This window comes from Populus alba, chromosome 17 (genome assembly GCF_005239225.2).
Source record: "Populus alba chromosome 17, ASM523922v2, whole genome shotgun sequence".
NCBI classification, from domain to species: Eukaryota; Viridiplantae; Streptophyta; class Magnoliopsida; order Malpighiales; family Salicaceae; genus Populus; species Populus alba.
The window spans coordinates 14,762,143-14,788,555 of NC_133300.1; the positions used below are offsets into that span (position 1 = coordinate 14,762,143).

The 26,413-nt window shown below is 38.9% G+C and overlaps 2 protein-coding genes across 3 annotated transcripts; one reads left to right on the forward strand and one right to left on the reverse strand.

Moving 5' to 3' along the window:
- On the forward strand, positions 1-23,635 carry LOC118042721 (auxin transport protein BIG). 2 transcript variants are annotated; one of them, XM_073405802.1, is made up of 15 exons: positions 1-426; positions 689-795; positions 4,951-5,113; positions 5,226-11,311; positions 12,136-12,741; positions 12,844-13,024; positions 13,529-13,763; positions 13,864-13,990; positions 14,126-18,411; positions 18,492-18,714; positions 18,966-19,370; positions 19,760-19,903; positions 20,716-21,741; positions 21,936-22,439; positions 22,580-23,635. In XM_073405802.1, exons 1-15 carry the CDS (start codon positions 153-155, stop codon positions 23,405-23,407), a joined length of 15,195 nt encoding a protein of 5,064 aa, XP_073261903.1. In that variant the 5' UTR covers positions 1-152; the 3' UTR covers positions 23,408-23,635. The 2 variants fall into 2 exon arrangements, with proteins under 2 accessions (XP_073261903.1, XP_034906333.1); XM_035050442.2 differs by having other exon boundaries at positions 13,864-18,411.
- A 530-nt stretch (positions 23,636-24,165) lies between these two features.
- Positions 24,166-26,171, reverse strand: LOC118042722 (uncharacterized). The gene is made up of 4 exons (XM_035050444.2): positions 25,807-26,171; positions 25,503-25,610; positions 24,977-25,051; positions 24,166-24,614 (listed from the first exon to the last, which is right to left on the reverse strand). The coding sequence occupies exons 1-4, from the start codon at positions 25,938-25,940 to the stop codon at positions 24,383-24,385; spliced, it is 549 nt and encodes a 182-aa protein (XP_034906335.1). The 5' UTR covers positions 25,941-26,171; the 3' UTR covers positions 24,166-24,382.
- Positions 26,172-26,413: the final 242 nt, after the last annotated feature.

A 26,413-nucleotide genomic window follows, 5' to 3' on the forward strand; every position in this document is an offset into this window, starting at 1 on the left:
ACCCATTTCCTCACTCTTCTCCTCACAAAAAGTTATAAACCTCACTCTTTCTTTCTCCTTTCCTCTTCTCCGAACATCCCAAACGCAAACTCTCTCTCTCTCTCTCTCTCTCTCTCATGCACTGATCTCCATAATTTCTTCACTCTCTGATCATGGAAGCAGACGACTTGTCAGTCCTTCACAAATCACTCTTCGAAGACAAACTCTCTGCCACCGATCTCTTCTTACAAAAACTCCGTTCTGATACTTCCATCAAGTCAGCCCTCCAACGATTCTACTCGATTCTAAAACGCGGCGTTTCACTGATCGATGATGATGCTAATAATAGTGAACGCAAGTTAGGGTTTCAATTATGGACCGATTCGCAAATTCAATCTGTCGTTTCACTCGGTATTGCCATCGTTTCGTCTTCTAGATCTCTGTCAGGTAGTCTTTTTTACTCGATTTCCACTTTTATTTATTGATAATTTCTTTTAATTCATTTTTCTGTATGGTTGAATTTTAATTAGCAGTTCAGTAGTTAACTTGCTAATAATTTCGATTTTCTTTTATTTATTGATAATTTTTTAATTCGCTTTTTTTTTTGTATGGTTGAATTTTAATTAGCAGTTTAGTAGTTAACTTGTTGAGTTCTTTTTTCTTTCTTTTTTTAATTTTATCTAAATATTTTTTTTTTTTGCATAAATAGTAGAGCAAGCAGAGCCGATAGTAGTTGCTGTTGTGAACCAATTGGTGGAATTTGCTGTTTGTTATCTGGAGAAATCTGAGTTCAGTGGCAATGATTTCAGTATCCAGGTATGTGAATTTTCGTCAAGTTATGCTGTGTGCCTTCATTGATTGCGTTTGGTTTATTTCTGTTGTTCTTTTATGTGAACAGAAAATGGAACCATATTACTAAAAAGGAATATCCATATCCAATCATCTTTCTTTGATGATATTGTAATGACCTTATAGTCTTTTGTGAAGTAGGAATTTGACTTCCAGCATACCATTTCTGCTTCTTGAGGAAGTTATCTTGTTCTTGCTATGAGGGCTTAGAGCCTGTTTATTTCTACGTTTCAAAAGCGCTTTTGAAAAAATTAGAATTTTTTTTTATTTTTTTATTAACTTCAAATTAATATGTTTTTAGTGTTTTCAAATCATTTTGTTGTGTTGATGTTAAAAATGATTTTTAAAAAATAAAAAAACATCATTGGCATACATTTTGGCACGAAAAGTTATTTGAAAAACAACCTCAACCACACTGCCAAACAAGCTCGTAGTCTTTTAATATATCAATGTGGTTGCTGTAAGCAAATAGGGAAATGTATTTATATATATATAAAAAGGCTTCTTAGCTCTGGCATTTCATAATCTCTCTTTCCTGACTTTGAATGGTGCATGGTGCATGTTGCTACTCTTTGTTGCCTAGTTTGGAAGTTATTGGTATTTACTGGTGTGTTTGATCACAAGCTGAAGCGATTAACTTTATGTTATATATTAATTGGAATAAAAATGTCATTGAACTTGAACCATGATTTATGATTCGTCTTTTTTTTTGGGTGGTGAGGTATTAACCAGGTGAAAGAATGTCTCTTGTAACCAATTTATTTTCCAAACCCAAGTTTGAAAAAACCCAGGAATGCCAAAAGAACTCAACCAAGTGCTTAGTCAATATGGCTTACAATATTTATATATAGTTTGCTAAAATCCCAAAGATAAAGTTAAAAAAATCTGTTTCGCTAACTGCTTATTGTACTAAATAATTTTGTATTTAGAGGACATCAATAAGAAGAGAAACTAAATTCTTCATTCTAAGTTAATTGTTGTTTAGATCTCACATGGAAAGAGAGATGCTGGTCAATAATCTTTGAAGTAACGGGGAAGAAATTCTATCCCATTCGAAGAGTGATTGGTTTAAGAAATAGTAAAAAATAGGAAGTCCCAAAAAGTCTCGAAAACCTGCACCCAGTTTAAAGAATTACTCAATCCAATGTAGGATATATTGTTGTCTCAAGGGAATTTTTTTTTGAAGAAAAACCAATCATAAAACTAAGTTGCCTCATGGAGAAAGAAGACGTGATGTTGAAGGGGCTCACTTATTATTGGAAATATATAATATTTGGATGGATACAAGCATAAGAAGTATTAGGAAGGGGAATAACAATTATAAATTAAAGGATCATGGATTCTCAATCTCATGAAAGAAATGAAAAGTTCAAATGCCATTCCCATTAAAAACCCATTATAGACACTCCTTGAAAACCGAGAACCAAGACATTTTAAGAAATGCAAGAACTAGCATCACACAACAATTGTTTTGATAGGATGCAAATTTTGAGGATTTGGTGAATTTTTCTCCTTTCAAATACTCTTAACTACGTAAGATACCATATATACTTAAGATTTTTTTTATTCTTGCCTCTCTTGAAACCTATTAAGTACATAAACCGAACTCTCTAACCTTTCTCGTGACAACATACGAGTCTTGGCAAAATCCAAAGGAGTTTGTTCCACGTGTTCTAGTTCATTGGAAAGACAATGTAGAAAGAGAGGACTATCTGAATGCAAGTCTCCTCACTGCGCATGGCAAGAGTTAAAAATCCAGGGATTATCTTTGCAAGATTTTGCACAAGTTCATTAAGCACTTGTTAACTAAGAAATTATAGTGGCCTCCATGTTGTTGATTGCAAGATCTTTATCCATGCTTGAAAGAACACTATATTCTTCAACTTGACTTCATAAGACTGAAATTGTTTTTCAGCTCCCTCCTTGACCATGTGATCTTCAATGTGATCAATAACTTTGTAATTTTTCGTTTACCAAAATCCATCACATAGTCAAGTGATTGTCTATAACTTTGTAATTTTTTAGGAATAGGTCTAGGGTTAGGCCGACCTCAAGATAAGTCTCCAGGCACATTCCCCCCACTTCGCAATTCCTGTTTGCGTCTCCCATTAGCCAAATTAGATCTATTATGGCTTGATCCAAGTGACCAAACCTCTATTTCCAATGATCTAGTTTCTGCTCCTACACGACTCCCCAGAAGGCCTCTACTTCTACATCGTGGAATGGTCCATCAAAGAGGCTAATCTACTTTGATACCAACTAACACCGCTTATAGCGTGGATAAAACTAAGGTTTTCAAGCTCTAAGTTTACAACCCTAACACTTTACAACCCTAACACTTTGATACCAACAAGGTTTATTTATTCATCTTGCTGCATATATACTTATAAAAAGTTATAAACAAAGTTGGAAAAATAATAAAAGATTTCTAATCTAACTATGTAAAAAATCCTAAATCAACCAAGAAAATATAACAAGTCCCAAACAATAACTTCTAGGCCTTGTTGATCTTTGATCATCATGAAATTTAACTCATAAGAGAATAAGGCCTTCAGATTTTTCTTTCAAAATTTTAGCTCGATCTAATGGTCGGATTAAGAATTATGCTTGTTTTACTAAACTATGTCTTGGACTCTTATCAAATTCTTCAAAACCTAGAAATCTTAACAATCAAGGAAATGATAAAATAAACATTGTTATGCCAGGAATAATGAAGAAACTGCCCCATGTCAACATGTGAGAAAATGTTAGCATCTAAAGAGGTAGAAGGTATAGTGTATTCCCCCCTCATTTAGGTTCTGAAAGAAATGGAAACTTCAAGAGCTAAACTCCATCCATATCATAAAGCCAAGGAACCAATCCTCTCCCCTTCAATTGTCAATGCAAAAAATGGATCAAAGATACAGTACCAAGGTTTTATTTTATTGAAGGGGAAAATGAGGAAATCAGCTTTATGAATTTCCAAGGAATTGCATTAGTGGCAGAAGATCCAAGCTTGGCTTCTTAGCTATTCAGATGAAGATTGCACTTAACTTTGGAGAACCTTGTGCCCCAATGCATCGGGCTCTAGAAGAAAACACACAATTTACCCGTAGGAATATTCTTTTGAACAATATCCATACGCTTCTTGATGTATGTTTTCCATACAACTTCAGGCTAACCAACAAAACCCTGTTGTTTGGGTTTTGTAGAACCTTGTCTTGGTGGGAACATTATGGAACCAACCATGGCCTGCTAGTTGAGCTTAATTTGTTGAGATGCTTTCCATGTCATGATTCTTGCAAGCACTATGCAAGGAGTGAGAATGGATCAGCATTCAGGTTGATCTATGCACCAAAGGAGATAGACATGAAATCTAATGCTTTAAATTTACTATAGTTGTTTGCCAAAGGTTTAAGGATTGTCTTTAATGCTGTGTAAGAAAAAGTCCTGCAATAATTAATGCTATGGTGATCCAGACCTAGTTCATAGGGAATATATATAAAAAAACTTTGCAAAAAAGAAATCAAGAAAAACGGAGATATTGAACTGGTTATTCCTAGAATTCCTTTTGGCAAGCATTAGTTCTCCTTGCATCCCTGTCTTGCCACACGTCCGGTGATGGGGAATTCTTGGGTGATATTCAAAGGGAATGGAGGTGCACTTCGAAATATTGTCTGTTTTGTTGCTGTATTTAGTAGGATGATTTATTCTCTGTACTTACTTTGTGACCTTTAGCATTTTCATAAACATATAAAAATTTCCTATTATCAAAGGATAGGATATTGTATGCTTGTCATTTTGTACTCGGTGAATTGGGTGGAGAATCATCTTGCCCATTTTGGCTGAGTCGTTGAAGATATAGATTTATTTTTGTTTTTTCTGTCTCACATGTACTTTAGATATACATTTAGAATGACTATTGATGCTGTAGTGATATTTAGCTATAACACTCTGTATCATCTCTTTTAGATAATTTGTTTGGATGTTGTGTTGTTTGTTTTTCTTTCTTTTTCAGGTAGTGGTTTTGTGTGCGCTCCAGCCTTCCTGCCCCCCTCTTGATTTGTTGTGCTTTTGGGATTCCTTTACCTTTATTACATATAAGCTTCTTTAACTGATGTTTGGTTGATTTGTCTTTTCCAGAACAATATGGCTGTGCTTATGGAGTTGGCATTGGTTGATGGAGTAGATAAAGTCACAAATACATTGCAGTCTTGCTCTGAGAATAGCATTCTGGAATTGCCGATGCTTTCTGGTGATTGTTGTGGTATTGAGTTAGATGATCACATAAAATGTAGTCTTCAAGGTATTCTGAGCTCAATGCAGTTCTATATATATATATATATATTGATTTTGTTTGATGCTTTGATTTTGTACTGAAGACAAGCTCTCTTTTGCTGTTTTCTCTGTTTGAGAAGGAGTTGGTTGCTCAATAGGGGAGAAACCAGTGGACCGGCTGTTAATGAAATTAAAATCCGAGTGCATTCAGCCTGAGTGGCAGGCTTCTGGGATCAGCGGGCATGACAAAGATTTGAACAATTTGATCTTCCTGTCTCAGCACTGGGCTGTTGTTCACGTGGATTGCGTCCGACGTCTAATGTCATGCTGTCACAAACTGATAGAGTTGCCAGATATGCCTGGTGAAAAAATTGCAGGTCCAGATTTCTGCAACAGACTATCCGTTGGTTTGAGGATATTGAAGCTGCTCAGAAATTTGATAAAGGACGTCCCTTACATTGAATATGATGCTTCAATGTTACAAGAGGCTGCTTCATGTGCTGATGCATTCCCTAAATTGTTTAGACTTCAATTTGACTTTGTAAATAGTCACACTGCTGTTGAGGGTAATTTGGAGAGTATTATCCTGTCTCTGTTGGAAGAGTTTCTTCATGTGGTCCAAGTTATTTTCTGCAACACCAGTGCTTTTCAGAATATCCAAGCATGTGTGGTTGCTTCTATATTGGACAACTTGGATTCTTCTATATGGAGAGATGACAAATCTGCTACTACTATAAAGCCTCCTCTGGTATACTTTCCTCGAACTGTCCTTTATGTAATAAATCTTATTCTGGATATCAAGAGACAAGCACATCAGGCTCTTGATTTGAAGGAGTTTGACACGGATCTTGTTGGTAGCTCTGCTGAATTTCTACATGATTGCCCTTCATGCCTTGCTCATTTTGAGCGTGTCCCTTTGCTTAAAAGGTTCACAGCCGATGAATTGTTGAGAATTATATTTTCTCCATCAACTCAGTGGATGGACAATTTGATGGATCTTATTTCTTTTCTTCACTCTGAAGGAGTAAAATTAAGGCCAAAGGTGGAGAGATCTCATTCCAGTTGTTCAAAAGCTAATTGCTCCGCAGAACTGGAAAATGCAGTTTGCCATGAAGATGAAGCCCTTTTTGGGAACCTTTTCTCTGAAGGTGGTCGGTCGGTGGGATCCGTGGATGGGTATGAGCAACCAGTAGCAGCCATCAACTCTTTCTCCAGCAATTGCAATCTGCCAATGCAAGCTGCTACTGAAACATTGAGCTTTCTTAAGGATTCTGTCTTTTTTCATGAATGGTCTCCATCTATTTTTGAGGATGGGTGCAAAAGGCTACAAGAGAACCATATTGATACATTGCTTTCTATACTTAACTGTCAGGGCTGTTGTTTTTTGGAAGATAATTCTTCTGACAGTTGTGCTAATTTGCATGAACAGAGAAAAACGAGGCACATCCATGAACTTTGCTTCGAACTATTGCGGAATCTTCTTACTCACCATGCTTTGTCTGATTCTCTTGAAGAGTACCTTGTTGAGCAAATTCTGAAAGTTGAAAATGATGCATTTGCTTACAATGATCAGACCCTCACCTTACTAGCTCACACTCTTTTCTCCAGAGTGGGTGTGGTTGGTAGCCAGTTGAGGACCAAACTTTATGAAGGCTTTGCAGGTTTCATTGTTGATAAGGCAAAAGTTGTTGGTTCAAAATGTCCTAGCTTTAAGGAACTCATTGCGAATCTTCCATCGGTGTTTCATGTTGAGATTCTTCTAATGGCATTCCACTTATCATCCACAGGGGAAAAGGCAGCCCATGCAAACTTAATATTTTCTTCCCTTCGAGCAGTTGATGCTCCATCTGTGGGTTTTAGTAGCACACAATTGTCATGTTGGGCTCTACTTGTTTCAAGGTTGATCTTGCTGCTTCACCATATGATGTTTTATCCACGTAATTGCCCTTCATCATTTCTTCTTGATTTGCGTTCAAAGTTGAGGGAAGCACCAATTTGTGGTTCACTTCTGCCAAATAGGGTTAATGATCAGTTGTTGTCTTGGGTGTCGATTGCCATGAAGAATTTATTGGGTGCATGTGCTGAGGAAGAGCCTTTTGTCAATACCTTGATCAATCAATTGGTTGACATTTCTGCTCTTCCTCCTTCACTTTGCAGAGATGAGCTGGCCATTGAATCCTTATGCCTGAGTTGGAATGATATATATGCCACCTTCTCATGGATTCTGGGATTCTGGAAAGGTAAAAGAGCTTCATCTGTAGAAGACCTTATAATTGAAAGATACATTTTCTCACTTTGCTCAGATATTCCTGCCATGAGTTCTGCAGCAGACGATCAACTTTCACCTGGGAGTGAGCCTTTAGCTCATGACATATCTAATATGGCATATTTCTTTTGCTTCAGTCGCTCACTTTTGGGCCATGGCAATAATATTGGCAAGGGTTCAAACCTTACAGATGCTGTAGTTGGTGTTCTGCACGAAATCTGTGCCTTGAACATACCCGAGGACATCAAGGAACTAGGATGGGATTTTTTAAGAACTGGGTCATGGTTGTCTCTAGTACTTTCCTTGTTCAATGTTGGCCTCTGCAGATATTGCATGAAGATTAAAGTCCCTGGAGTGGCTCCATTCTGGATTGAAAACACTGCAATTGACAATCAGTTTGTCGCTGTTGCAGAAGGTCTGACTTCCTGCTTAATTGAAGCTGGCCAAGTCTCAATGCTGGTTAGGATGTTATCAACCTTGCTAAACAGATATTTACTGGCCTATCAGAAAGCTTTCCTTGCAATTATTGATAATGACCAGCATGATGTGAAAAGCTTCCCGTCTCTCCTGCTTCTCAAACATTCCAGCTTTGACAAATGCCTGCAGGATGAAGTCTTCAAGAATGGAACCAGTTTTTGCAATCTTGATTATGTTTTTGATCTCCTATCAAAGTTGGATGTGGTTGTCGACAAAAGGGCTCCAAGTATTCAATGTAAGGTGTTTTGGGAGTGTATGCTGCATGGTTTTCCCTCTCATCTTCGAACTCCAAGTGCAGTCTTTCTCTCTTGTACTCTCAGCATAAGAGGCATCATTTTCCTTCTAGATAAGTTGTTCAGAGTAGAAGATCTGAGAGAAAAAGTTAGCCTGGAGACTGAGGTAATGCGCCAGATTCTAGATTCAGTGATGACTGTCAAGTTCGATAGAATCTTTGAGAGCCTTCAAGGGAAATGTGAAGACATTGTTCGTAACCTTGGTACTGGATCAGAACTGTCAGATTATACTGACCTGTATCTGATGAAGCACATGGAAGGGTTTTTAAGAGAAATCAATGGCAGAGGAGTGAGTGACAGCAGTATCTATGAATGGATTATTACTAAGATCATCAATACCGCAGATAGCCTTAAAAAAGATCCTATAAAATCTGTCATCTTCAAGTTTTATCTCGGTGCAGAGGATATGCCTGAAATGCTCAAGGATTTCTGTGGGTTGCAACGTGGTGATTTGTTAGTTCTGATTGATTCACTGGATGATTGTTGCTCTGAATCAGTAAATGGGAAGGTGCTTAGTTTCTTATTTGATATCTTATCTGGAGATTTTTGTCCAGATCTCAAACAGAAGATAAGGGAAAAATTCTTTGGAATGGATTTGCATGATTTGTCAAAATGGTTGGAGAAGCGGTTATTAGGTTGTGTGGTGGAAGCTTCAGAGGGTGGCAACTGTGCAAAAGGGAATTCTGTTTCTTTCAGAGAAACAACCATGAGTTTTATTCTTTCTCTTGTATCCTCACCCTCTGAGGCACATTTGATGGAACACAGTCATTTATTTGAAGCGGTGCTGGCTTCACTTGATACTGCATTTATGCTATTTGATGTTCATATTGCAAAGTCCTACTTCCATTTTGTTATTCAACTATCGAGAGGGGAATATTCAATGAAGCTTCTTTTGAAGAGGACCATAATGCTGATGGAGAAGCTTGCTGGCGATGAACATCTGCTTCCAGGACTGAAATTTCTGTTTGGCTTTCTTGGATCTCTCTTGAGTGATTTTGGATCCACTACGAGCAGTTTGGAGAAGTCTTTAGGCAAGCCTATATTGAGTGGTAGTCTTGGAGCAGGTTCTGTTGCTTTTAAATCACTCGGATCAAGAAAGAATTCTGACACTTTGGTTCTTTCTGCAAATCAAGAAGGGGGATCCTCGGCCCTTGAATGTGATGCAAATTCTGTAGATGATGAGGAGGATGATGGAACATCCGATGGTGAGGTAGCTAGCATAGACAAAGATGAGGAGGAGGACACCAACAGTGAAAGGGCCCTGGCCTCTAAAGTATGTACATTTACATCCAGTGGCAGCAATTTTATGGAACAACACTGGTATTTTTGTTATACTTGTGACCTGACAGGATCAAAAGGCTGTTGTTCTGTCTGTGCAAAAGTTTGTCACCGTGGTCATCGTGTTGTTTATTCTCGCTCAAGTCGTTTTTTCTGTGACTGTGGAGCTGGTGGTGTTAGGGGTAGCAGCTGTCAATGCTTGAAAGCTCGAAAATTCACTGGAAGTGACAGTGCACCTATTCGTAATACAACCAATTTTCAGTCTTTTCTGCCCTTTACTGCAGATGCAGATCATTTGCCAGAGAGTGATTCTGAGCTAGATGAGGATGCAGCTATAGATGCAGATAATTCACTCAGGTTATCTATTCCGAGAGAGCTTCAGGATAGGATGCCGATGCTACTTGAAGAAGTTGATGTTGAAGGTCAGGTGCTTCAAATTTGCTCTTCATTGTTGTCTTCTATAACCAGCAAAAGAGATCCAAATCTGTCTGTGGATAAAAAAGTTATTTTAGGGAAAGACAAGGTGCTTTCATATGGTGTTGAACTGTTGCAGTTGAAGAAGGCATATAAAAGCGGGTCTTTGGACTTGAAAATAAAGGCTGATTATTCAAATGCCAAGGAACTCAGATCACATTTAGCCAGTGGTTCTCTTTTCAAATCTTTGCTCAGTGTCAACAATCGAGGTCGACTTGCTGTTGGAGAAGGTGACAAAGTTGCTATATTTGATGTTGGGCAATTAATTGGACAAGCCACCACTGCACCAGTAACGGCAGATAAGACTAATGTCAAGCCTCTCTCAAGAAATGTTGTTCGCTTTGAAATTGTACATCTTGCTTTCAATTCAGTGGTGGAGAATTATCTTGCTGTGGCAGGATATGAAGATTGCCATGTCCTCACTTTGAATCCTCGTGGTGAAGTAACTGACCGGCTTGCCATTGAACTTGCTCTACAAGGTGCATACATTAGACGGGTTGATTGGGTTCCAGGTTCTCAGGTTAGATTAATGGTGGTAACTAATAGGTTTATTAAAATATATGACCTAGCCCAGGACAACATAAGTCCAGTGCACTATTTCACACTGCCAAATGAGATGATTGTGGATGCAACCCTTATTATGGCTTCTCAGGGAAGGATGTTTCTCATTGTACTCTCAGAACAAGGGAACTTGTTCAGGCTGCAATTATCTGTGGAAGGTAATGTTGGGGCCACGCCATTGAAGGAAATTATTGCAATTCAGGACAGGGAAATCAATGCAAAGGGCTCATCTTTGTACTTCTCTTCTACATATAAGTTACTCATGTTATCCTATCAAGATGGCACTACTTTGATGGGCCGGCTAAGCCCTGATGCAACATCTCTCACTGAAATCTCTTTTGTTTATGAGGATGAACAAGATGGTAGGAAGTCACCAGCAGGTCTGCATCGATGGAAAGAGTTGCTAGTTGGAAGTGGATTATTTGTTTGCTTCTCCAGCATGAAATCAAATGCTGCACTTGCTGTATCTTTGGGGCCTCATGAGCTACATTCCCAGAACATGCGTCATACAGTGGGATCAACCTTGCTTTTAGTTGGATTAACTGCTTATAAGCCATTGTCAAAAGACAAAGTTCACTGTCTTGTTTTACATGATGACGGAAGCCTTCAGATATACTCACATGTCCCTGCAGGAGCTGATATTACTGCAAGTGTGACAGCTGAGAAAGTAAAAAAGTTGGGTTCTGGTATTCTCAATAAAGCTTATGCTGGTGTGAAGCCAGAATTCCCCCTTGATTTCTTTGAGAAAACAGTCTGCATCACAGCAGATGTTAAATTGGGTGGTGATGCCATCAGAAATGGTGATGCTGAAGCAGCCAAGCACACCTTGGCTTCAGAGGATGGCTTTTTAGAAAGCCCCAGTCCTGCAGGATTTAAGGTATTGCTCATGAAGTTATGGTTATTGGATTTAATTACCTTTTTTAGTGGCACCAAATATTTATACCTATGTCCTTATATTTTTCTCTTTTGTTTCCCCCAAATCATGTTTTTGTCTGGACTATTATTTGAAAGTTAGCTTTTAACCATGTAGCAGTGTTGGAAGATTTGATGATATGTTGGTGGGATTTTTTTTTATTGGAATGGACGATATGGTGCTAAAATTTGCTGGGTAATGATGCACATGGGGAATTGGTTTTATCAATAGCAAGTCTAGTTAGCCTTTTAAAGTCAAGATTATAGTGTTGGTGTTCATATTTTGTAATTAGCATTGGATTTTGGACAGCAAATTTTTCAAGTGGTGGCAAATAGCACCTTTTCTAAGTGTACTTTTGTTTTGACATTTTGCTTGACACAACGGCAAGTGTTTGTGATAATGCTGAATGTCACTTGTCAAACAAGGGAAAAGAGAAACTTGATATTACTTTATATGATTATTGATGATTATTCAGAATGGTGTTTCTGTTGAAAGAAGCATATTCCAAGTCTAAAGTGGGATCTATATATTCTGTTACTTGTGCAGACTTAATATTAGCTTGTACTTTTCTTGGTTATCAGCTTTTAAAGTATTATTTCTGTTATAGTTTCTGCTTGGCATCTATATCATATTATTTTTGCAGGTCATTGGTGATCAATGTCACTGCTGTTTATCCTAGTTCACAATTCAAAATTTATAATCATTATTTCTTTTGAAATTTATTTTTTTAGTTTTTTCAGATCTTATAATTGCCATTTTCTTTCATAACATGCTCCTTGTTTTTTCAGTTATCTGTATGCAATTCAAACCCTGATATTGTTATGGTTGGCTTTCGAGTGTATGTGGGGAATACATCAGCGAGTCATATACCCTCTGATATTACCATTTTCCAGAGAGCAATTAAATTAGATGAGGGCATGCGATCCTGGTATGATATACCATTTACTGTTGCCGAATCACTCCTTGCTGATGAAGAATTTACGATCTCTGTTGGGCCAACCTTCAATGGCACTGCACTTCCTAGAATTGACTCGCTTGAAGTATATGGCCGAGCCAAAGATGAATTTGGATGGAAGGAGAAAATGGATGCAGTGCTGGACATGGAAGCTCGTGTGCTTGGCTCCAATTCATTGCTCGCAGGGTCTGGAAAGAAGTGTCGGTCGCTGCAGTCTACTTCTGTTCAAGAGCAGGCTGTATCAGATGGTCTGAAGCTTCTATCAAGAGTATATTCACTGCGTAGATCACAAGAAGATGAAGTAAAACTGGAGCTTAGTGAACTCAAGTGCAAGTCGCTGTTAGAAACTATATTTGAAAGTGACAGAGAACCGTTGTTGCAAGCCGCTGCTTGCTGTGTCTTGCAGGCTGTTTTCCCCAAGAACGAGAGATATTACCAGGTAATCTCATAACTTGATTATTCCATGTAACATTGTTTACACCTTTCCCTCTATTTGTGTGCACACTCCAAGTACTCATGAATATAAATACATCGGTATTAGGTCAAGGATGCGATGCGGCTTCATGGGGTGGTGAAATCAACCTCTGCTCTTTCTTCAAGATTAGGAGTTGGAGGAAATACTGGAGGATGGATTATTGAAGAGTTCACTGCTCAGATGCGTGCTGTATCTAAGATTGCATTGCACCGTCGATCAAATTTAGCCTTTTTTCTGGAGATGAATGGTATCACAAACCCCTTTTTATATCTGTCTGAACCCGTGGCATGCAACCATGGACAAGCATGATGTCATAAATTAGATTCAGACTGCACTTTATACAGATGCTGTACCAATTCCAAATTCGTTCTACCAAGCACCATTAACATTTTTGAAGTGTCATACATGTAACACAACAGTTTTTTACATGCTATTTGACAAACCTAGTTAGCCTGGTATTTGTTCTCAACGGATTTCTTACAAATTCCATGTATATTGTCGTAATTGGTGGGGTTCATTGTTCAAGTTGCATACCCCTGCCAATGAAAATAATGCTTTCTCATATCTAGATTCCACAGGCCTTCTTGTGTTGCATGATCTTTCAATCCCCAGAAAATTTACTTTTCAGTGTTCCTCAAGCCTTGTTCCAGTGGGCTAGGAGAGTGGGTTGTGTGTGCACATAGTAGTGATTGGACGCACTATTACATTATAAATTGATACAAACTACGTTTGCTTTTTGTAACTGTTGTAGGTTCTGAAGTGGTGGATGGGCTTATGCAAGTTCTTTGGGGAATTTTGGACTTGGAGCAGCCTGACACTCAAACTCTGAACAACATTGTTATCTCTTCTGTAGAACTCATTTACTGTTATGCTGAATGTCTGGCTTTACATGGAAAAGACGCAACAGGGCGCTCTGTTGCCCCTGCTGTCCTATTGTTCAAGAAACTTCTGTTCTCCCCCAATGAAGCAGTTCGAACTTCCAGCAGGTTGAAGTTCTTGTTTTTTTTTTTTTGCCCATTTTTTTTATTAAGTTTTATTCTTCAGGTATTCAAGTCATCATGTGTATCTTTTTGTTTGCTTTTCCAGCCTTGCTATATCATCAAGATTGCTCCAGGTTCCATTCCCAAAGCAAACTATGTTAGCAACAGATGATGTTGTGGATAGCATGGTCTCTGCATCTGGACCGGCTGAGACAGCTGGGGGAAATGCACAAGTAATGATTGAAGAAGATTCTATTACGTCATCAGTTCAATATTGTTGTGATGGCTGTTCCACTGTGCCTATTCTCAGGAGAAGATGGCATTGCACTGTTTGTCCTGATTTTGATTTGTGTGAGAATTGCTATCAGGTTCTGGATGCAGATCGGCTTCCTCCACCCCATTCTAGAGATCATCTTATGACTGCTATTCCAATTGAAATGGAGTCTTTGGGAGGAGATGGCAATGAAATACACTTTTCCACTGATGATGCAAGTGACTCGAGCTTGTTGCCAGCCACTACAGATGTAAGCATGCAGAGTTCCACTCCTTCAATTCATGTCTTAGAACCCAATGAATCTGGAGACTTTTCTGCGTCAGTGACTGATACTGTCTCAATTTCTGCTTCAAAACGAGCTGTGAATTCCTTGCTTCTCTCTGAATTTCTTGACCAGCTGAAAGGATGGATGGAGACAACCTCTGGTGTTCGGGCAATCCCTGTCATGCAACTGTTCTATAGATTGTCATCTGCAGCTGGAGGACCTTTTGTGAACAGCTCCAAGCCTGAGACCTTAGATCTAGAGAAACTAATTAGGTGGTTCTTGGATGAAATTGATCTCGACAAGCCTTTTGTTGCCAGAACCCGTTCCACTTTTGGAGAGGTTGCAATCCTTGTCTTCATGTTCTTCACCTTGATGCTTCGGAACTGGCACCAGCCTGGGAGTGATGCCTCTGTTCCGAAATCAAGTGGAAACATAGACACTCATGATAAGAACATTATGCAGGCAGCTCCTGTTGCTTCTCAGTATACCTTGGATGGTCAAGAGAAAAATGACTTTGCATCTCAGCTGCTACAAGCCTGCAGTTCTCTCAGGAACCAAAATTTTGTCAATTATCTTATGGACATACTGCAGCAGCTGGTTCATGTTTTTAAGTCCTCTACTGCTAATTTTGAGGCCACCCATGGTGTGAACACTAGTTCTGGATGTGGGGCTCTATTAACAGTGCGGAGAGATTTACCAGCGGGTAATTTCGCTCCATTCTTCTCGGATTCGTATGCAAAAGCTCACCGTAGTGATATTTTTATGGACTACCATAGGCTATTATTGGAGAATGCTTTTCGATTGGTGTACACCCTGGTTAGACCAGAGAAGCAAGACAAGACTGGTGAGAAGGAGAAGGTTTACAAGATATCATCTGCAAAGGATTTGAAGCTAGATGGATATCAAGATGTCCTTTGCAATTACATCAATAATCCTCATACTGCATTTGTGAGAAGATATGCAAGGAGGCTTTTTCTGCATCTGTGTGGTAGCAAAACCCACTATTACAGTGTTCGAGATTCATGGCAGTTCTCAAGTGAAGTGAAAAAATTCTACAAGCACATAAACAAATCTGGTGGCCTTCAAAGTCCCATCTCTTATGAGCGAAGTGTGAAAATTGTGAAGTGCTTGTCTACAATGGCTGAGGTGGCTGCTGCAAGACCTCGAAATTGGCAGAAGTACTGTTTGAAGCATGGCGATGTTCTATCATTTCTCATGAATGGAGTGTTCTATTTTGGTGAAGAGTTTGTCATTCAGACTCTCAAACTGTTAAATCTGGCCTTTTATTCAGGAAAAGACATGAGCCACTCCTTGCAGAAAGCTGAATCAGGGGACTCTGGAACAAGTACAAATAAATCAGTGGCACAGGCTCTGGATTCTAAGAAGAAGAAGAAGGGTGAAGATGGAACTGAGTCTGGGTTGGAGAAGTCCTTTTTGGATATGGAGGCAGTTGTAGATATCTTTTCTGACAAGGGTGGAGATGTCTTGGGGCAATTTGTTGACTGCTTTTTACTGGAATGGAACACAAGCTCTGTGCGTACAGAGGCTAAGTCTGTTCTTTATGGTGCATGGCATCATGGGAAACAACCATTCAAGGAAAAGATGTTAATGGCCCTCTTGCAGAAGGTAAAAAATCTGCCAATGTATGGTCAGAACATTGTTGAGTTCACTGAACTGGTCACTTGGTTGCTGGGGAAGGCCCCCGATAACAGTTCAAAGCAACAGAGCACTGGACTTATTGACCGATGTTTAACCCCTGATGTCATTAGGTGCATCTTTGAGACACTTCATTCGCAAAATGAGCTCATAGCTAACCATCCAAATTCTCGCATATATAATACTTTAAGTGGTCTGGTAGAATTTGATGGTTACTATCTTGAGAGTGAGCCTTGTGTTGCCTGCAGTTCTCCTGAGGTACCATATAGTAGAATGAAGCTGGAGAGCTTGAAATCTGAAACAAAGTTTACTGATAATCGTATCATAGTTAAATGCACTGGAAGCTACACCATCCAAACTGTGACGATGAATGTTCACGATGCACGCAAGTCTAAATCAGTGAAAGTGTTGAACCTGTACTACAACAATCGGCCTGTGGCTGACTTGTCGGAGTTGAAAAATAATTGGTCCCTGTGGAAGCGTGCAAAGAGCTGTCATCTTGCTTTCAACCAGACTGAATTGAAAGTGGAATTTCCCATTCCAATCACTGCTTGTAACTTCATGATTGAACTGGATTCTTTCTATGAAAATCTTCAGGCTTTATCCCTTGAACCACTGCAATGCCCACGTTGCAGTCGACCTGTCACTGATAAGCATGGAATTTGCGGCAATTGCCATGAAAATGCATATCAGTGCAGGCAATGTCGCAACATAAATTATGAGAATTTGGATTCATTTTTGTGCAATGAGTGTGGATACAGCAAATATGGTCGTTTTGAGTTCAACTTCATGGCAAAGCCAAGTTTTACATTTGATAGCATGGAGAATGATGACGATATGAAGAGGGGGTTGGCAGCCATTGAATTAGAATCAGAAAATGCTCACAGAAGATACCAGCAACTTCTGGGCTTCAAAAAGCCCCTCCTTAAGATTGTTTCAAGCATTGGTGAGAATGAAATGGATTCACAACAGAAGGACTCTGTTCAGCAAATGATGGTATCTCTGCCTGGACCGTCATGTAAGATAAATCGTAAGATTGCTCTTCTTGGTGTCTTGTATGGTGAAAAATGCAAAGCTGCTTTTGACTCTGTCAGCAAAAGTGTTCAGACACTGCAGGGGCTTCGTCGGGTTTTGATGAGTTACCTGCACCAAAAACATTCTGATGGTGCAGTTGCGGCATCAAGGTTTGTGATTTCAAGGTCTCCAAATAATTGCTATGGCTGCGCAACTACATTTGTTACACAGTGTTTGGAGATATTACAGGTGCTATCAAAGCATCCTAATTTGAAGAAACAACTTGTTACAGCTGGCATCTTATCTGAGTTGTTTGAGAATAATATTCATCAAGGTCCAAAAGCAGCTCGTGTCCAAGCTAGAGCTGTACTTTGTGCTTTCTCTGAAGGTGATATCAATGCAGTAACTGAATTAAATAGTTTAATACAGAAGAAAGTCATGTACTGTCTTGAACATCATCGCTCCATGGACATTGCCTTGGCTACTCGTGAAGAGTTGCTATTACTTTCAGAAGTATGTTCACTGGCTGATGAATTTTGGGAATCAAGATTACGTGTTGTTTTCCAGCTGTTATTTTCATCAATTAAATTAGGTGCCAAGCATCCTGCAATAGCTGAGCATATTATTCTCCCTTGTCTGAGAATTATATCTCAGGCTTGTACTCCTCCAAAACCTGATACTGTAGACAAAGAGCAAGGAACAGGGAAGTCTGTTTCTGCAGCACAGCTGAAGGATGAAAATAACTCAAGTGGTTCTGGATCTTTGAGTGGGTTTGTGAGTGGTAACAAGTCTGCACCCGAACATACAGAAAAAAATTGGGATGCTTCTAAAAAGACTCAGGATATTCAGTTACTAAGTTATTCAGAGTGGGAAAAAGGAGCATCATATCTTGATTTTGTCAGAAGGCAGTACAAGGTGTCTCAAGCAGTTAAAGGTTTAGGCCAGAGATCTAGGACCCAGAGAAATGAGTATCTGGCTCTCAAATATGGCCTTAGGTGGAAGCGCCGTGCTAGTAAGACCTCTAAAGGTGGTTTATTTGCGTTTGAGCTGGGTTCCTGGGTGACTGAACTTGTTCTGAGTGCTTGTTCACAATCTATTCGATCAGAGATGTGCATGCTCATTAATTTACTTTGTGCTCAGAGTTCCTCAAGACGATTCCGGCTGTTAAACCTGCTGATGGCTTTGCTACCAGCTACTCTTGCTGCTGGGGAAAGTGCAGCAGAGTACTTTGAATTGCTTTTCAAGATGGTCGATTCTGAAGATGCTCGTCTGTTCTTGACTGTGCGTGGATGTTTAACTAGCATTTGTAAATTGATAACCCAAGAAGTGGGTAATGTTGAATCTCTGGAAAGAAGTTTGCACATAGACATTTCACAGGGATTCATTCTCCACAAGCTCATAGAACTACTTGGAAAATTTTTGGAGGTTCCGAATATCAGATCCAGGTATTAATGCTTGCTTGCCTATTCTATTCACTGATTATACTGTTTGTTTTATCTTTTAAATAATTTGATCTTGATGGCAGTTTTATGCGAAATAATCTGCTGTCTGATGTCCTTGAGGCTCTTATAGTCATCCGTGGCTTGATAGTGCAAAAGACAAAGTTGATCAGTGATTGCAATCGCCTTCTGAAAGATCTTCTAGATAGTCTGCTTCTGGAAAGCAGTGAAAATAAACGACAATTTATCCACGCTTGTATCTGTGGTCTGCAAATCCATGGAGAAGAGAGGAAAGGACGAGCTTGTTTGGTATGGATTAATGAGTTGCATTAACTTGTCTTGTTGACTCATAAATGTGCTGCTCTGTCACTTTGCATAATTTGTTTATCCAGTTACATATAACTTCAATCCCAGGGTGTAACTGATCACTATTTTGCAAGTATATAGTTAATTATACTCCATATCAGTTGCCATTTCTTCTTCATTTGCAAGTATATAGTTTAACATGTGTGGGTCGTTAAAAATCCTCATTTCCATTTGAATATCTTCTGTTTGTACAGTTTATCCTGGAGCAGCTTTGCAATTTGATATGCCCTTCGAAACCAGAGTCTCTTTATCTGTTGGTTCTAAACAAGGCACACACACAAGAAGAGTTCATCAGGGGATCCATGACTAAGAATCCATATTCCAGCACTGAAGTTGGTCCGCTGATGCGTGATGTTAAAAATAAAATTTGCAACCAATTGGATTTGCTAGCCCTTCTTGAAGATGACTATGCGATGGAGTTGCTGGTTGCTGGGAATATCATATCTCTTGATTTGAGCGTTGCTCAAGTTTATGAGCAAGTTTGGAAGAAGTCAAATAGTCAATCTTCAAATGCCGTGGCTAATTCTACTTTGTTATCTGCAAGTGCTGTTACGTCAGCCCGAGATTGCCCACCCATGACTGTGACTTATAGGCTTCAGGTTTGTTAATACCATCTTGATTGATGACTGTTCATATTTGATATTTTTTTATTGATGAGAGATGCGAGATGCGAGGGTGTGCCATTGAAAATAATAAGCAACCATTGCATTATGTCATTGATAACTGTGGTTTGCCTTGGCATGGTTTTTTCTTATGGAATTTGTATCTTGAAATTGGTCCAACAAGTATGTCTCCAACACTTGGACCCATAATTGGTGCTATGATGAGGAATTTGAGGATAAGATGCATTGAAACCTTGAAATCCCTTCCTCATCTTATTTTGATTGAGTTCTTATGTCCTTGCTGAGAGCAAAAGTTTAGTATGTATTATGACTTTGATCTCGTGGATATTATAATCAACCCATCCTTTTTCTTGTATATCTGATAGGGATTAGATGGTGAGGCAACTGAACCTATGATTAAAGAACTGGAGGAAGATAGAGAGGAATCTCAAGATCCAGAAGTTGAGTTTGCAATAGCAGGTGCAGTTCGAGATTGTGGTGGACTAGAAATTCTGTTGGGCATGATCAAGGTGAGCATGAATGTGCCATAGATTGGAACATCTACAGTTTGAACTCTATCTGTACGACTCAGTGAAAAAAAAAACAGGGGTTTTAAACAGCATGAATCCGCTACTGAAATGCTAGTTGCTTTATTAAATAGGGAAAAACATCGCCAATAATTTCATTTGGGAAATGATGTTGATGACTTTTGTCATACGAAGAACTCAAGCATGAATTCAGTATTTCAAAAGTTTTTTCTTTTGATTCCTTGTATGCTTTTCTAGGTTATGAGGTAGGTGTAAAATCAAGTTATGTGACTTGCTATATCTGTCTTTAATCAGTTTTTTTTTTTCCTTTTCCTTTTATTTCCTGATGTATGCCTTATGCACAGCGCAAATTTTTCAAACAGCTTCTATTTACAAGCACATCTGGATCAAAGTACATGACTTTCATGCTGATCTTGAAATTCTCATGTTCTTAGCTGCTTGTTTATTGTTTGTTTGTCAAAATTAAAGTCTTAATGTTTGGCTGAATTACAACGCGACTATTATTCTGTATTATCGTGGATATACAAAGACATGCAAAGACATGTGAGGGATGTATGGTTGTGTAAGATATAATCTTTCTTAATCAGACCATAATTATCTGATGCGAGTCTGACTTTGATTGCATTCTTTATTTGTTGTTTCAAGGAAATGTATATAGGCTTTTAATTATAAAAGTTAGCAAAGTTTGTTCAAAAGTTAACAAAGTTCGTTCAAATTTCTTTTCATTGGGTTGTGCCCAAGGATTCCGTAAGCAAACATTATTGAGATGTCTGACTTCTAAGTTAACTGTACAGCGTTTGCGAGATGATTTCAAATCCAATCAGGAGCAATTGGTTGCAGTTCTTAATCTCCTAATGCATTGCTGCAAAATACGAGAGAATAGACGAGCTTTGTTAAGGCTAGGAGCTTTGGGCCTTCTTCTTGAAACAGCAAGGCGTGCCTTTTCTGTGGATGCCATGGAGCCAGCTGAAGGCATCCTTTTGATTGTGGAGAGCTTGACATTGGAGGCTAATGAGAGTGATAATATTAACATTGCACAGAGTGCTCTTACTGTTTCTAGCGAGGAAACTGGGACAGGAGAACAGGCCAAAAAAATAGTTGTCATGTTCCTTGAAAGATTGTGCCACCCTTCAGGACTAAAAAAGTCAAACAAGCAGCAGAGGAACACAGAAATGGTTGCAAGAATCTTGCCGTATCTGACATATGGTGAACCTGCTGCAATGGAAGCCCTCATTCAGCATTTCAATCCAAATTTACAGGACTGGAGGGAATTTGACCAGTTGCAGAAACAGCATCAAGAAAACCCAAAAGATGAGAACATCGCTCAAAAAGCAGCCAAGCAGAGGTTTACTGTGGAAAATTTTGTTAGAGTATCTGAATCACTGAAGACAAGTTCCTGTGGAGAGCGCCTAAAGGATATTATCCTTGAGAAAGGTATCATAGATGTTGCTGTTAGACATCTTAGGGACAGTTTTGCAGTTACTGGGCAGGCTGGGTTCAAATCTAGTGCTGAATGGTCATTGGGTTTAAAACTGCCATCTGTCCCTCATATATTGTCCATGCTGAGGGGATTGTCAATGGGGCACTTGGCTACACAAAGGAGTATTGATGAGGGAGGGATCTTACCACTGCTTCATGCTCTGGAAGGAGTCGCTGGGGAGAATGAGATTGGGGCGAGAGCTGAAAACTTATTAGATACATTATCTAATAAGGAGGGAGAAGGATATGGATTCTTGGAGGAGAAGGTCTGTAAGTTGCGCCATGCCACTAGAGATGAAATGAGGCGCCGAGCTTTGAGGAGGAGAGAAGAGTTGCTTCAGGTAATGTCCTGCCCCACCAACTGCTATGCTATGTTGTATTGTTTTTCAGATGGCTGTGTTTCATTATAAAGAAAAGGAAAATGGGACTCAAAATCTACAGCAGATTACCAGTGTTCCCTGTATTGCTAGTCATAATAACATGAAAGAATCTAACATTAATTGTTCTCCTTGTGTTCTTTTGTTAATTCTAACAGGGACTTGGCATGAGACAAGAGCTGGCTTCGGATGGTGGTGAGCGAATTGTTGTTGCTAGACCAATCCTGGAAGGTCTGGAAGATGTAGAGGAGGAAGAAGATGGGTTGGCATGCATGGTGTGTCGAGAAGGATACAGTTTGAGGCCCACTGATTTGATGGGTGTTTACTCTTTCAGCAAACGAGTGAACCTGGGTGTTGGCAGTTCAGGAAGTGCTCGTGGGGAGTGTGTTTACACCACTGTCAGTTACTTTAACATTATTCATTTCCAATGTCATCAGGAGGCAAAAAGAGCAGATGCAGCTCTGAAGAATCCAAAGAAAGAGTGGGAGGGGGCTACCCTCAGAAATAATGAATCTCTTTGCAATTCTTTATTTCCTGTTAATGGGCCATCTGTACCACCAGCACAATATATCCGCTATGTAGACCAGTATTGGGATAACCTTAATGCTCTAGGACGTGCTGATGGAAGCCGGCTGCGGCTATTGACCTATGACATTGTTCTGGTAAGGAACCATCATTTATCTTCTCCCCTTCCATTATGTTTTATATTCATCCTGTATATCAAAGTTTGAAAGAAAAAAAAATCATGAACTATTCATAATCAGAGCTCATGCTTATAATGGTTTTACTTATTATTCTGTAGATGCTAGCTCGGTTTGCCACAGGAGCATCATTCAGTGCAGAATGTAGAGGTGGTGGAAGGGAAAGCAATTCTCGATTTTTGCCTTTCATGATCCAAATGGCTCGTCACCTTCTTGAACAGGGAAGCCCATCCCAGCGCCATAGCATGGGAAAATCTGTGTCATCATATATAGCATCTTCCTCTTTGGATTTCAGACCTTCTACTCCTGTAGCACAACCTGCTCTAGGAACTGAGGAAACCGTCCAATTTATGATGGTGAATTCCCTTCTCTCAGAGTCCTACGAATCATGGTTGCAACACCGCCGTTCCTTCTTGCAACGTGGAATATACCATGCTTACATGCAGCACACTCATGGCCGTCCATCGAGTCGTGCATCACCCACATCATCAAGCACAGTCAGAATAGAATCTGGAAGTCCCAGTGGAAGCCCTGCAACTGAAAAAGGTGGAGCTGATGAGTTATTTTCTATTGTTCGACCTATGCTTGTCTACGCAGGCGTGATTGAGCAGCTGCAGCACTTTTTCAAGGTCAAAAGGTCATCAAATGTGGCACCTGCTGGGGCTGAAGGAACTTCTACAGGATCAGAAGGGGAAGATGAGGGTGGAAGTTTGGAGGGTTGGGAGATCATAATGAAAGAACGGCTGCTAAATGTGAGAGAAATGGTGGGGTTCTCCAAGGAGCTGCTGTCATGGCTAGATGAGATGAATTCGGCCACTGATTTGCAGGAAGCCTTTGATATTATCGGTGTTCTAGCTGATGTATTATCTGGCGGGATTGCACGATGTGAGGACTTTGTGCATGCTGCAATTAACGCGGGGAAAAGCTAAGGTGCAGTGATAATCAGGAGCATGCTATGTGTTGTAAGCTTTGTCCTCTCTGCTATTACCAATATTCTTCTTGTATCTGTATGCGAATGTCATCTCTCTTTTTTTTCTTTTTCTTTTTTTTTCTAAATCCTACGAACTTGGGTGTTTCCAGCATCTTCATAAGATAATGGACAATGAATATATGGTGAACACATATTGCTCTTGTTAATGAAATTGTTTTTCCCCGAAGACTACTGGTCTCGTTTTTACGTTATTGATTCTTACCAGTCTCTCCTTTTTCCATGATGTCGAACTCAACTCACTCATAGCTGATTCCCTCTAATTTTCTCTTGTACGTTATACAGCATCGGCTAATCCCTCTCATGCTTAAGTCTTGGATTTCCATATGTTTTTGCGATTTGAAAATATTTAAAAATGTTTTATTTTTTTTATTTTAAATTAATATTTTTTTAATATTTTTAGATGAATTTAATACATAATATTTAAAAAATAAAAAAATATATTTTTATATATTTCTGAATGATATTTAAGTAAAACATTTTAAAAAACAACTAAAATATACTACCTTGTATAAATTTTATGCATTTAAACTTTAACTCCCAACTGGGATTGTGATTTTTAAAAATTAAAATTATTATATTTTTATATATTTTTTAAATTGTTTTAATATACAAATATCAAAATTAAATTTAAAAAATAAAAAATATATATTAATTTAATACATTTATGTATAAAAAGCAATTATGTTGTGTATAGAATACGGAGAGAATGTCGCTAATAAGATTTCACAAGCACAAAATAAGTGTACATTGTCACACCAGAAACTCTTGATCTTAGCACTAGAGTAAAAGTAGCTCTGAGATGCAAGCCTTGCACCGTGTTGTTATCATGTATGCCCAACATTTAGCGCTTATATCATAAAACCCACAGACATAAGACATTATAAAAAAATTGCGCAACAATTTCATGGCTCTCTCAGTTCATTGCATCATAATCATCCACCTTCTCGTTATATTCAAGCACCTTTCTCTTGATCTTAGATGTATCTACCCAAGTAACAAAGTCTTCCGTGTTCCTCGTTACTAGGAACGCTGGGTCGGTAACTGTCTCAGGACCTACACGAATATGCCCCTGCTCGATGTAAGTTACAGCTTCTTTCAAGTGTTCGGCAAACTTCAATCTCATCAAAACAGTTGAAAGCCTACGTCTGCGAGCAACAAAACACACTCATTAACAAAACAATTATGCAAGTAGTTGAGCGTAGCAACAAGACAATTACAGAATAGGTGCATGCAAAAAAGTTCACCATTCACAAGGAATTGAAAGAACAAAATCCCAAGCAACCAGTAAGGGCAAAAGCATCATCAGATTGTTATGGGGAACGCTAAATTCCAGTGGAAGTTTGGGATTTCTCTTCACACTATAAATATTGAATTGCAAAACATTTTCTACCAGGTACATTTTCTGTACACATCCTCTCTGGAGAATGAGGAAAGAAGGGGGGAGGGCTGTGAACAAATGGGTCTCATTGCATAGCAAATGAGTTCACTTCAGGAAGCCTTATCCTACCTGCAAAAGGATGACACCGACAAGCGATCACACAACGCCAGGCTTTTCCTACTTGGTATCACACCCATGTTGTAGCTGTCATTCACAAAGAAACAACCAGAATATCAGCTGAGCAATAACTGTGAAAGAAAAGGGAGCAACAAAACGAACTGCTTCGAACATCACTTGCAAGACCAGCCTAAGAAGACAATCTTTGTAGGTTTTGACCTTTTATTGTCTTATGTTCAAACCTTAAAACCATGAAGCAAAACATGAACTTGAACACGATACATATTGCCGTTAGAAGAGCGAAGCTTAAAAATCAAGGACTCGAAAAGGGTGACATCAATTTGCTACTAGTTAAATCAAGAGCAGCCCAATTACTTTGTTTCCACCAAGATTAAGATGCTTATCGAACAATTTTGACCCCGTGAGCTATCATACTTTTACCATATCAAAGTCTCAACAATCAATTAGCTCAAATTATCACTAACAAACATAACATTTTCCACTAATGACAAGATTAAAAAAAGACGAACGAACTTACAGCTTCTCCAAAAGCACGTCAGTCATTTCAACACGAAAAGGGTCTCTAGGGTCCATCTGCTTCAGTATATTTGTCAGCTTCTGCACCATCCGGCACACACTAGAATACCTGCATTTTCACAATTTTACCAAGAATTAGAGAAAAACTAAATAAGCTCATTTCAAGAAGCACGGGAAACTTAAACAGTCACAGTTCAAGAAACACAAAAAAGAGCATTTTTTTTTAATAAGAAATTAGAGAGAACTAAAAGAAACACGGGTCAGGAAACAACACAAAAGAGCCTTTTTCAATGCACACAACATACTTCTTGTAATCGTCGCGTTCAACGATGTGGTAACGTTGCATAACATGGGCTTCTCTATGGTTGTTCTCTCTTTTCCAGTCCAAGAAATTTACTTTCTTGAGCAGCTTTTTCTCGTGAAACTTTAGCTTCCTCATTTTTTATGAATCTGTTGCTGTAACAAAACAGAACGAATCTGCAAAGAGAGACCGGTTGTAAACCCTAAAGAAACTGTTTGCTTTTGCTTTTTCGGAGGGGAGCAGATGGGAAGTTGTCTTGGTGACCTCTTAAAATCTTGATTTCGAAGAAGGGTATTTCTGGATGTATGCGTTAAACCCTAAAATGACAAGTACTGGGCGCATCACGCTATCTCCAACTGACGGCTTTATGGCTAGGCCCCTTGCTCACTGCCTTCTAGGCTTAGGAGTAGGAGTGCAAATAGGAGTTAAGCTTTAATCAAGGGCTTGGGCTTTTTTAGGAGCCCCAACATATTTTTATTTAATATCCAATAAAAAGTCTGATTATATCCTTACACTTAATTAATTCTTTTATTTTTATCCAAATTGACTTTATAACTTAGGTTCATCAATAGTTAGATTAAGTCTCCAAACATAATTACTTCGCAACTCTT